We start from the raw sequence: 14,133 nt of genomic DNA on the forward strand, positions 1-14,133 counted from the left end.
ATAAGTATAATATACAAAATAAGTATGCTTAGTTTTATCAACAATTTCAAATATTTCTAAATTACGTTTGATAATAGTACCTACCTATTTTTATTAATTTAATACTGTAGTGTAGTATTTATTGTAATTATTATCCTAGCTAGTACCTATTACCGGGGACAATTGTTCCTATTTTAATGTCATTGTAAATAATATAATGTGTATTTTATATATTTAAATATTTAATGGTTTGTTTTATTTAATTGGTTATTATAGGATAAATTCATTTTACATTTATAATCTAAAATATTTAAAAAAAAAAGTAAATGCTTAAATAATATGTATATTTTTTAATATATTCATACTCAAAAAATATTTAAAAAATTTTTTAATATTATTTATAACTTTTTTTTTATACGAAAAAATGTTTACAGTCTGTACACAATTATTACAATAAGCTAATAATTTACGTTTTTTACGCTTTAATATGCGTGTCAGTGTATCAGGTTTTTAGGAAGATGATGGGATTATGTATTGCTATATGCTATGTGTACTTAAAATTTGATGTACATATTTATAAACTATTGGGTATTTATTATTATTATTATTGGTATTTTACAATCATATAAGCAAATAATCTGATTATTGTTATTTTTTTAAATCGATTATTTTTACTTTTTATCCAATATTTATTGTTTATTTTACTTTACATTTATAAATCCATTAGATATTTTGACTTTGATATTTTATCATAGGTTTTTTAAATCTAGATTTAACCCTTTTACACCATTATTATACAGTGCGTTTGTATTAACTTATAATAAGTAATAAGCGATAATTTTGGCAGATTCAACCTATATGTACCTACTTATCGAATTTTTAACATTAATAATAAGTAATAACATTATATTATATTTTATGTATGGATGTTCTCTTCTTTCAACACAAGTTTTGCTTAAAGAATGTATATACTCATTTCCACTAAAATATTCTGTACTTAAAAGGTTTTTGTGACTTGAAAAAAATATATATAACATTAGCTTTTCTTAGACGCTGATCCACAAGTCTCCTTCACTCAGAATTATTGTTTTTTTTTATAGATATACTGATTTATTATTTATGTATTTAATTTAAATATAATACATATACATATTTTAGCAAGTTACACAATAATGAGGTAATGAGGATACAAGATATCTGAAATAAAATAAAATCATACTTTGTAGCACACCGAGTTTCCTAGTTTTATTTTTATATCTATGTATACCCTTGTCCTTCGCATATTATAATTACAATTTGCATTAATATAAAAGCAATTTATTACTTGATATGAGATATGGCTCAAATAGTGATAGTCCATATCTGTAGGCAACCCTTCCACAGGTAGCTTCATCACCGTAGTCCGTATAATAATTAATAATAACACTATATACTATGTATGTAGTATATATGCATCACAATTCACAGATCTCGATAATTTTGATAATTTTAAGCAATTGTGTACATTTTAGATTATAAAAAACAAAAATTCTTGCACGAATTGGTACCAGGTATCGAGGAAATATTATGAAAAATATTTTTTTTAATTTACCAGTGATTTTCTTGAAAATTTCCTTTTTTTTGTGAAAAGTGTTTTTTAATTATAGACTATAGTAGTTTTTGATAATATATTATACTTTAAGAGTCTTGCAGAAGTAAACTTCCTTTTAATTCGATAAAACCAGTAGCTGTTAATAACCTAGATGCAAAAAAACGTGATGTAGGTGAACCCCAAATCTCCCCTTCTTGAACACTGGTGTATGGCACAATACACCCATTTTGAATTAATTAATAATAATTTATATAAGAGTTACGTTACTTAATATAATAACCTTTGAAACAATGTAGTTGAATTGGTTCACATTTGGCCGAGTTGGTTCCCGTTTGAAAAACTTATTTAATATTAAGCTTAATCGATGACTACTATTTGAGTTGGTTCCTGTTTTCGGAGTAAGATAGTTAAGTATACACATTTTTCTTCTCATTTTTATAGACTTAGGACTTTCAACTTAGAAATAAAGTTTAGGTATGATTAAAAATATGTGTTAATGACCGTTGAAATTAAAACCAACAGGTCAATTTTAAAAATAAAAATAACTATTAATATACGTAAATTAAATTTAAAATTTAAATGTTAATTTGAAATAAACTTTCTTCAAATAATTTAATTACATATTATGTGTTCCATAACGTAGTTAACCATGTAATTTTTCAAGTATGATATTGTAATGCAAAAGTTTCTTAAAATTGAAAATGTTAACAATTTTATTATTGTGAATTTGGTAACAGAACTACAGAACCTAGCAAGCTTTTTTATGGGAATAAATTTGGTCAGTGAGATTGGAGCTCAGAAAGCAATTCCACACCAGCCTTTTGAAACTTTAAAAATCAACCGTTTATTTCAACTTCTTTTTTCACTCGATGTTAATAGCATTATAAATGTTTAGAATTTTAGTTGTATTATTAAAAATTTGACATAGTTAAAAACGGTTTTTAGAATTCTGAAATAGAATATTTCTCAATTCGTATATTACACATGCCTACGTAGAAAAAACAAACAATCGCCGGTTCCAATCTAAAAAATTCTCGTTTGAATGAATCCTAAAATTAGTTTTACCTAAAGTGATTCTTTATTGAATTTATAAAAACTTGAAAAATAGATTCATCGTGAAAAATATAAATTATGTACAAACTACTTGTAATAAAATAAATTTTATAAATGATTATGTAGGTATTATAGGAACATATTTAACATTTTACGTAATATTTTAAGATCCTGGTTTAATATATTATTATAGTGTTGGATTTAAAATAAAGTTAGGTAAGTTGAAAAATGTTCATTGCATTCAAGTCTTTTGTGAAAACCAATATCTTAATATAATATTATGGATTATGCGTGAGTACAATTACATTTTTAATTTTTACCCAGAAATTTCGAAAAACAAGATTTTAAAGAAGGAATTAATATATTTATCATATACAATTTTAGTTCAATTTGAATCAAAACTTTTTTTAATTTATTTATATAGATACCTATGTACAAATATTAAGACTAAAATAAGCTGTGAAAATCAAAAGATATACGAACAAATAAAATAAAATTGAACCATTAAGATATACTATAATAACAGCGGTTAGTATGAGAAACATGTTAAAATATAATGAAAATAATTTTTTTAGTAACTCTTTAATCTGTTCACACAGAAGTAATTTAAACATAATTACTGTGTAGAATAGTATATATATTTGTGATTACTGATTAGGAATTAGAAATGAAATAACCATACACATTGTTATTATTTTTAAATGTACATCGCTTTATTGGACTTTATTTTTGTTTTTACAAATTTCAGGATTGTTATCATTAATATATTTTAGTCATTTTAGGCATCATTATTTGTTGAAATGTGGTGGCTCTAGTTTGGCTTGGGCCACTTGTTGTGCTACTGCTCGTTGAATTGCTGGATGGACACTTGGTCCGGTTGGCTGATATCCATGTTCATCGGCTATGTATGCAACTTCAATTGGAACTCCTGAAATAATAATTTAATCATACTCATATAATACAATATCTATACACAATTAAAACATGAAAACATAATATAATATAATATATGTAAGTAAAATCGAATGCCTAATATATGTACCTTTATATTAATTGTATAGACTATAAAGGTATATATTACATTCATGCGAAAAAATGACGATTGATTTATCGAAAGTTTACATAATTTTTCAATTATATAATGCATTATACCCACATTTATTAAAAACCTATACATATAAGTATAATTGTATACTATTCGTCTATGGAAAATTATTCCGATATAACATAATATAATTATACCAACCCAAAAGTAGATAATAGGTATATGAATGTAATATAATATATAATATTATGTTTTAGTGTTACGCGCTCCATATATCTATTGTTGAATGGGTTAGTGTGAGTATGCGAGTATCTTATATTTTGTATACAATTTTGTTCAATGATTACAATGCGACCATATTATCGCGGAGGTAGTCGAGACGAGAAGTAAAAGTGACGGACATTCGAATTGTATTTATTCGAAACCCAAATCAATCGTTGTTGTTTTGTTTATAAGTACAATATAATATTACATCATGGTCCATCGACGTTTTATTACTTCTATTTCGTATGTATTTACATGTAATTACATGCAAATGGCAGTGAAAATTCGACGACCGCGAGGAAAGAAAATCGAATGAAAAATAAACGTACGTGAGACATCATTATAATATGTCATTCGTTATGTTTATAACGTGCGACGTATAGTGTTATGCATATTATTATAAAATAGATATGCAGTTACCTTCTGGAGTTATGGCGGAGTATGATCCTTGGACGGCCATCGCTGGCGGGTATCCTTGCACGGACGAATATCTCAAACCTCCCGATTCTTGTCTCTGTGTTCCGTCAGCGGATTGGTAACTGTAAGCCATACACCCGATGAGTATATATTATAAGATATAGTATTATGCCATTATGGTAGTTCTACAGTATACCACAAAACACACGAAAACCATCTTTATCAACACGCTCACCTGAAACTGTAACTGCCGTCGGGGGAGATGTCAAACGAATGCTGTAAGATGGGCACGAACTGTCCGACGTACGCGGGGTTTGGGCCGTTGTTGTAGAATCTCTGAGGGATGTTGGATCCGCCGATGAACTGTTGGGGCAGCACACCGTTAAACTGTTGCTGTGGTCCACCGATGAACTGTTGTGGGTACGCCGCCGGTCTGAAGGCATTGAAATAAGGCGATGGCGACGGCAAAGGGGAAGTTGAAACAACTTGCACTGGTGCTGGCGGCGCCGTCTGCGAAGAACAGCCCGCGACCAACAACAGAGCCGTTATTCCGGCAAAACGCATCACCTGTACGGGAACAAGAGAAACCATATACATTTGAAAAGCACGTTTTAGAGTGACGAATATATTAATGTACAATGGTGAGGCGCGACGAAAGAGTCGTAAGACTTCGAAAAAATTTAAAAATATTCAAATATCAGCTCACCACTTTAAAGCCAGACATGATTGTTTCAGGACTGAAAAACTGAGTTGTCTACGACAGTTAATATGGTATATAATGTTATAGTATCTGTCGGATGAGCTGGCCGGATCGATACTGAATTTTAGATGGCCAAAACGGTCGTTTATAAACATTTTATGGCCACGACAATCACTCCCGTCTTGCCTACTCCGTAAATTGTCTGCTGCAGCGGCACAATAAAACATAACCCTGCTCATTCGTTATTGAGCAACAGTATACCACCGAGACTTAGTCAAGATGTTTTTAGACGTGTATACCTACACACATAATATTATACCCATTAACATCGCTGTATAGATATTATGTACCAGTTATGGGTACGTATTAATTTTATTAATTGTTTTAAGACGTGAAAGAGGTAATTCGTAAAACAAATTGCAGTTGAATCGATAAGACACGGTCATTATAATGTCAAATACTACTACATATAGCATATGCATATAATAATATGTGATGTGTTATATATGTATACTATTACTATATACTTACCACTTATACTATAGCATATGCACAACGTTACCGAGTTGTTTTGACTTACGAGCGCATATATTCATACAATATATATATATATATATATTTATATTTTTCATAAACTATATTCTTATATATACTAACTAAACCAACCCGTGTGTATATATATATATATATATTTTCTAACCCGTTCGTGAATTATTCGACGTAAAGTGTAAAGACAGTTATGTTATGTATAGTGTATGGGTACGTTATTTATATTATATACATAGATATTAATGTATTATATTGCTTAAACATCTGAAAATTCGTGCAAAATATATATTATTTACTCACGTTTTTATAACAAACAATTATTATGGTTTCAAAGTAACATATAATAATATAAGAGGAGCGTCCATCAAATATAGTATTTTCTATATGATACATCTATATAATTATAACTAATGTGTATAATGGATATTTGGTGTTTACGTTGCATTATTTTGTGAGTTTTTTTTAAGCAAACAACCTATTTTTATTAAAACTTTTATAATAGTACCCTCACGAGTAAAAGTTACGTACATGTATATTTGTATATTATATTTTATTTTTACAAAATATTAACAAACTGTTTTTTAAATTTTTTTTTTATTCATTAAAATATAATTACAATCTATACACATAATATATTAATATAAGTACAATAAGTAATTTTGGTTGAATAAATAATAACGAGAAGTAACGAATTTGGGAGAGAACTCAGTAGTGCCTCCCAACAGATTAAGTTAGCAGTTATATATCTAGACTCGTTTAAGACGTCTCTAGAGGTTATCGTGAATTTTAAAATAGGATAGAATGATGACGTTTTATCAGTGGATTTTCGTGATGGATTAACTTAGGTCTTAGAGTGAAAAGAGACGTTGTGAGATTTGGTTAGTTGCGAGAGAGTTGGAATATTTAGGTCTTTGTGGAGATTATTATTTATGATGAACAAGGAAACAGAGACAATTCGCTACAGACAGACTGGAATGCCTGAATTTGTTTTCGTGTTAGAGGACTTAACAGAGCCCTATTTATGGATGTCATATAGAGAATTACACTGGTCTTATGATTGTTATGTATATAAATAGTTTGTTACTGTCTTAGATCGTAGAAGTGAGTAGAGCAAATGGATGGAGTTCACGTTTTTTCTTTTGTTTTTAAGACGCTGAGCCCAAGTTAGGCGCCTTTCAAAGTTCAAGCCTAAGTATTCTATTATTGTCGGGTAGTAGGAATGAGCTTATTATTGAGCAATACTGCAGAGGGACAGTCTCTTTATCTTAGGGATATAGGATAAAGGATGATTTTGATTCGTTTATTTTTATCTTCCCGGAGTTAACAAACAGTTACAATTTGTAAATGTGTTTAATGATTAGTTTTTAAATTGTTTTACTTATATCGACGCTTCCAGGAAAGAAGGTCGTAAACGACATTATGGCCGAAAATGAGTTAATAGAATTTTAGCGTAAACGCCACGATTCTCTATCGATACGATTTTTTTACAAATTATTATCGATTTTTAAATATTTTGCGTAAACGCCATTAATTAATCAGGTATGTAGTTATATTCGGCGTAAACGACTATTAAATATGCCGTTTACGCTTTTTTTCTTATACCCGTCGATATGATTTGAGATTATCTTGAGGAATAATGGGCGTAAGCCCCATATTATCGTTAATAAGCTAATTTCTACCGTAATTATCAGTACATTTTATAGTTGTAAGTAGAATACATTAGAAACATGATCAATTAATAGATTGATACACGAATTATACTTGTAAGTGATATTCCTATGGAATAGGACAGAAAAATGTATTGTATTTTTATTTCGGCTCTCCTGTAAAATTACGAAAATGTCGTTTACGACCTTCTTCTCTGGAAGCTTCGATATATACGTTTAGAATGTTTAGATAGTACTACTATCGTATTCCATCTTAATATTAAATTTGATTGTTTAAAGTAAAAATGATTTTATGTGACCTTTGCTAAAATCGTATCACACAAAATTTAAAAGACCCTGACCATACCTAAAGATTGCATGTACAACTCACGTAACGCAGATAAATTAATAACAATTAAAAATACGGACAGTATATTTATGTTAAACGATTAAAATAATTTTATCTAAATAATAAATATAATATATTATAATTTATACAGTTAACACTTATGTATATATATATATATATAATTATATTTACGTGTTAAAAAATAAAAATTTTCTCAATACGTCAAATGTCGATGAATTAGCTATAGGTATATACGTATATACGTGTGGATAATACCTATTAAATATATTATTATAATATTATATAATAAATCGATGAACAAGCAACTTCGAAGGTGGCTATTTGACTATTTTATATTATTTATATCGTTGTTTAATTATTTTCCAGTATAGTTCGTGCATTATATTACGCCAATTCGGCATTACATACATTATGATAATAATATATACGACGGTATCGTTGAATATCTTGTCATCTACAAGTATAGGTTCTCACCATATACAGGCAGATACGTGTAATTCGCATACAATCATATCTCTGAAAATTACTGAAATTACGCGAACTAATGTATAAAAAATATTGGTGATTATAACATTGGCATGGTACCTACGCGGCTACACGTATATAATATAATATATTTTGTAAAAATAAATTAAGAAATAATAGATCCATAGCTAGCTTATTGTAATTTGTGAGTACCTAATAGGTATATAAAAGCGGGTTGTATTAATGATTATTACTGCTCGACGCTTATTATAATTATACATTGTTCGTCCAGCAGCATAGGTCCTCAAACATCCCGATTTATAAGACTTAAAACGCATAATTATATAACGACGTATTATATTTTGAATGTATATATTTTATTGTGTGTATAATGACGTAGTATTTTTGTATGCTTTTTTATTTGTTGAAAACTTTAAACGCATTAAGGACTAAGGTTAAATGCTGCAGTAAGTATGATATAGCTTATAAAGGATGATAATCCATTAAATCGTGTACCACAGTAATTACCTCAGTTGTATCTTTGTATCTTTTAAGTGATTTTTATGGAATAATTTGAACAATTATTGTAATGTTATAGATTATAGATTAAACTATTATAGTTTGTAGTGATATATCGTTACTGCACCGTCACTTCGCCCTCGTGAATCATCCTTTTCCTATAAAATTATAATATTTCTACCAAATTTACCTATTCACAGTCTATTGTGATTACTAGGGCTAGAGTTTCTATGTAGTAAAAATTATAAAATATGCATTTTATTTACCAAAATATGCAAAAACCATTTTTCTTTAATATTAGTTAATATTATTACATTTTTTTTATTAATTTTAAAATGTGAACGATCGGCGTTTAAATCAAAGATTTATACTGACTGAAACTCCTTTCCATATCACACAATGTTGTTGCATATTTAAATGACGTGATTTGTCCCGGATTTAAAGTAATATTAACATTTTTTCTTCCGTTTTATATTAACCGTTTTTAATGTTAAACGTTTTTAGAAATGTTTTGAATCCCTTATTCTTCTTTAGTATTAAGTCCATTTTAGTTTAGATAGATAGTATATTTACGATAATTCGACAAATAAACCAATGATTATAAACGTTCATTAAATAAATATCATTTAAAATTAACAAGATTCTCCAAAATTTATAAATAGCAATTATATGCATTATATTCAAAATATGCAAAAATATGGGAAAAAAAATTATATTATTTAATCAAGAATAAGCCAAATTGTGGACATATCTGACAACCAATCAATTTGAACTTTAAAAAAAAAAAAAAAACATGCAAATGCATAAAAATCCTAGCTCTAGTGATTACTGATATTTGTATCCATTTATGCTAATATAATGTTACCTATACGGCTATACATAGTTAAACTAATTAAATTCATCAAACCAGATAACACAACAATGTACTAATGTACATATTTATGACATTTATGTTATTAAAAAGGCAATGACGTTTACGCTGTTTTTAGTTTCTAAACGGAGCGATAAATGATTGATTTTACATTGATGAATAAAGTATGTGTATTAAAGAAAATACTTCAATCCGTAACTTTAAAGGTGGTTTTTAAAAGAAAATTGGATTTAATTTGTACTTTTGAAATTTTCTGTATTTTTAAAATTAACAAGAAAAATAAACAAAAACATTATAATAATGGGAGTCTTAAGTATAAAACTAATTTTTGGCAAAATTGATTTTATTTTTTTCGTGTAACTTAAAAACAAATAACCTAAGACATTTGCCAAATTTTAATGTTGTGCAGCATTTTTAAATATATTATTCTCTATTTTGACTGCCATATGACTTTGCAACTATAATAATAGTATCAACAAATTGCCCCTTGCAATAAACTTTGTCTTTTTTAAATACGATACATATATAAGTCTATATAAATATTAGTGTATTATGAACGCAGTAGTTAATTTTTTGAAAATGCACTCAATTTTAAGTCTTACTTATATTTTGAATCTTTTTTTTTTTAATTTCTTGAATTCAATAAGTTTGATATTTTTAAACGGTTGTCCGCTCGACAAAATATATTTTACAACTCTAACATTGATCAATAATTGTCTATCTACAAACTGGATAATTTTTTTTATACATTTTTGACCTATCTGATGCCATCTCTCATATTTTTAATCAATATTTCAGCGAAAGTTATCCTTGCGTAGGAATCAATCACTTGGATGATTCGTATTTTAGTAAAATAAAGTTAAAACTAGATTTATAAATATGTAATCGTTTGTATTAAAGTATAATAAATCAATTTTTCATTGAAAATTAGAAAATTGCACAGATAATAGAATCCTCCCTAAATAGTTTATTCGAGGGTATAAAAAATACGTATAATATAATAAAATATACTATTTATACCTATGGCTATATGTATATAATAAACTGGCAGTTATCATATATGATATATATATATATTTACTAAACTTCGAGTATATTTATAATTAAAATGTATTTGAATAGATGGTAAAATTGTTGTCAAATATACCATCACCTCATCTACCTACTTATGTATAATATATCAACATTTTCAGAAAATTATTCAGTTGGCAATTTAGCATACTATATAAAATGTATCAAAAACAACATATTTTAATCATACTTTTTAAATCAAGATGTTTTTATATACATCCATACTAATTTTATCATGCAAGAAAGTAAGATGTAGTAATCCATGATAATCATCGCGGTTAAATGATCCAATCATATTGTTGATAATTGTTAAAAAATTATTAATTTAAAAATAATACTTTTTAAACTACTAGCTAGTTAAGGCTGATCCTTAAACTGAATTACTTACGTGTATAGTTTGGTTAAATTATAATTACCATAAATTATATTTGGTAGAAATGTAGCCATGTAGGTTTTATAATAAGAATAATTGACAGAAATATATATCGTATCGTTCGTAGATAACAGCCTAAAGGTAAAATTATACGTTACCTATGCTTCTTCTTGTCTGTTACTTTTTAGGTCTTAGATAGTAGCTATCTATTAACTATTTAAGTATAATTTATGACACGTGAGGATATACGTATGTACTGCAACTTGCAAGTCTATTATTGTACCTATACAGCATAAAATCTATGATGTATATTGTATACATATACGTATATTATGTTGCCACTACCCACTTGTCAAATCAATATAAACATATAATATAACATTACATTTTTTAAATTTAAAACCAACAACTCTGGGAATAATATTTGTTAAACAATTCCTTTTTAACTATGCCTTTATAATAAAACATGTATCATATGTAAATATGAAATAATATTTAATTTATTAAGAATTATTATAATTACTACTAATGATAGAACTCAGGTCTGTTATTGACATTTAATTTCTATCCATTTTATGTTGACAATTTTTTAATTTAATTTACAAACTAAATTTTATTTTATCTTTTCATATTTTGAAAGAAATATGTACAATTTAATGTACAAAATATTTGACCGAATTGTTCCTGTATAGGTTATACATAGCCATTTAGATATTAGATACCTAACTATATAACTACGAAGTATATTTGAATAAAATTAAAAACAGTTACCTTCTGAAAACCAACTATCATTTTTTGTTCCATAATTCTATTTCAGAAGTATATGGAAAAATTATTAATTTACAAGTTAACAACCGGTTTCACAACTAAGATCTGGCGCTACCGCGCCTGTCAAACATCTTAAGTATTAGGTACCATCATTGCCTAACGGCACACATAATTTACAGGTACATATTGTGAAACAAATATTCAACAGTTTTAATACGAATGTCTTAAAAAATAAAAATGAATTACAACATATGATTCAGATAATACGTATTAAATATTGAATGTTGTTTAAATTTGATTTTTACTATCAAATAAACCTACAAATTGATATTTGCTTCAGTTTGCATCTATTTGTCAATATTATAATTTATGTATTTGATTACTAAGGCAGTGGTTTTCAACCTGTGCATCGCAGCTCCCAGAGACGTCGCCGGTTATTATCAAGGAAGCCGCGTTCGCAATAGAAACTAAAAATAAAATTTCCGCGCACCAATACATATTACATGTTGCGTGTGTGAGACAGATCGGCCGTCGATAACCGTGTTTGCAATATCCAGTAATAGCATATTTCAATTACTATTTACATTTATTTGATGATATAATGCAACAAAAACAAGCATAGCCGTCTCATTAAAAATAAAGTTAGATTACAATTATTATAAATAATGTAAATTTGTTTATTTTAAATGTTCGTATGGGAGCCGTACATTTTATTTCAAAATCAAAAGGAGCCAACGACCTAAAAAGGTTGACAACCACTGTACTAGGGAATGGATTTAAATGCAAATTGTATTTTTTTCTGAATGTCCGAAAACATTGCTTTCTAAGCACTAAGTTCACTTGATACATAAAGGAATTAAAAAAAGGAACTTTTATTTTTTAATTTTTCTACATTTTTAAGACTTTTTTGCTTTTAGGAGTATATTTTGATATTTTTAGTGTAATTTTTTATATTTTTTAGTCAATTTTTATGTAGGAATTGATAAAATTTTATGAAAATTAAGCAGCACCTAATTATACAGTGCTATTATGAAACATAAGGTATAACCAATATATCTATCTAAATTGTATACTAATTTTTTGAAAATAATTTTCAAAGTAAAAAAAAGATAGGAAAACTAGAAAATGATGAAAATGATACGAATAATTAATACCTAAGAATAAAAATTTGTATAATTAAACAATTTTTTTCATTGTTAAAAATAATTTTAGAATATCTTTTAGTGCATATTTTAAAAACATTTCAGTTATAAGTGCATTAAATCGAATTTTTAAAGCCATTTTTCTTGTTTTTTAGAGCATTTAAATCCATTCCCTAGTGATTAAAAGTATTTAGGAACAGTTTATGCGTTTTTAATGTTTCTTTGTTTATGGACTGTAATTTCTAATGATTGTATGAGTAATTAATATAAGTATCAAATTTGAATTTTATCTATGAGATAATTTATATCTGTATATGGGCATATGGCTATCTATAAATAAGTATTGTCTATGTTACTAATTTCGATTATAAATGTATGGATAACCGATAAATAGTCTAGAAAATTCGAAAATATAATTTATTATGATTCATAAATCATGAATCATAAATGTAGAGTAGTTCTTAACTATTGTAGCGTTATAGCGTTAGCACTCGTGTATCGTCGCGTGATATCACGACTTTTATAAACGTATAATTAATATAAGAACGTTTTTTTTACTTAGGCAATTTTTTTCTTTCACACAGGTAATATTTTTATCAATGACATTACTCTTTTTTAAGATAATCTTTGAAGATTTGGTACCACAGTCCACAATTCATAATTGTATTTAGAAATATATAATAATAGGTTTTGTTTATCTGCAGTGTGCAATACGACAAATGTAATAGTTGTAATAATAATAATGACCAATGTAATCGCGTCATCCATAACACCAAAAAAAGTAATCTAGCACGTCTTATATTCATATATGATGTATAACCTGTAGAATTATATAATTAATAAGACACTGGCGAACGTAATATGTAGTCGTTCGATAGTCATAAGTGAACTTTAGAAAGGGCGCAGGGGTCAACCTCCCATTATGCAAATGAGTCCAAATCAGCTTTATTTATTTACACATAGGTACATAGTGAAGAGGTACTGAACGACACTAAACTAATATTATTAATAAAATATTGACCTTGTCCAAAAACGTCAAACCTTCATAGTTCCACCCAACCCGATTAGAAAAATAATTAAGCAAAAAAAATTCAAAAGTTAAAATGTATTTATTTTTTATTTATAAAAAAAAATAATATTGTCATGTATCCTGTATACAGTGGCATATACAACTTTTTGAAAAAGAGGATATTTAAATTTTGTTTCGATTTTAATGGAAAAAAATTGTATTCTCGCATTTACCTGCAAATAAAAAAACTATTTTTAATTATTTTAATTATGTAACAATAAAATTTAATTTTAAATACTGA

At 27.1% G+C, this 14,133-nt stretch overlaps 1 protein-coding gene across 1 annotated transcript; it reads right to left on the minus strand.

Moving 5' to 3' along the window:
* Positions 1–3,316: 3,316 nt before the first annotated feature.
* Positions 3,317–5,179, minus strand: LOC113549142 (endocuticle structural glycoprotein SgAbd-9-like). Its single transcript, XM_026950315.1, has 4 exons — positions 5,056–5,179; positions 4,585–4,916; positions 4,353–4,471; positions 3,317–3,551 (listed from the first exon to the last, which is right to left on the minus strand). Exons 1-4 carry the CDS (start codon positions 5,071–5,073, stop codon positions 3,412–3,414), a joined length of 609 nt encoding a protein of 202 aa, XP_026806116.1. The 5' UTR covers positions 5,074–5,179; the 3' UTR covers positions 3,317–3,411.
* Between the last annotated feature and the right edge of the window lie 8,954 nt (positions 5,180–14,133).

This window comes from Rhopalosiphum maidis, chromosome 1, assembly GCF_003676215.2.
Source record: "Rhopalosiphum maidis isolate BTI-1 chromosome 1, ASM367621v3, whole genome shotgun sequence".
Taxonomy (NCBI): domain Eukaryota; kingdom Metazoa; phylum Arthropoda; class Insecta; order Hemiptera; family Aphididae; genus Rhopalosiphum; species Rhopalosiphum maidis.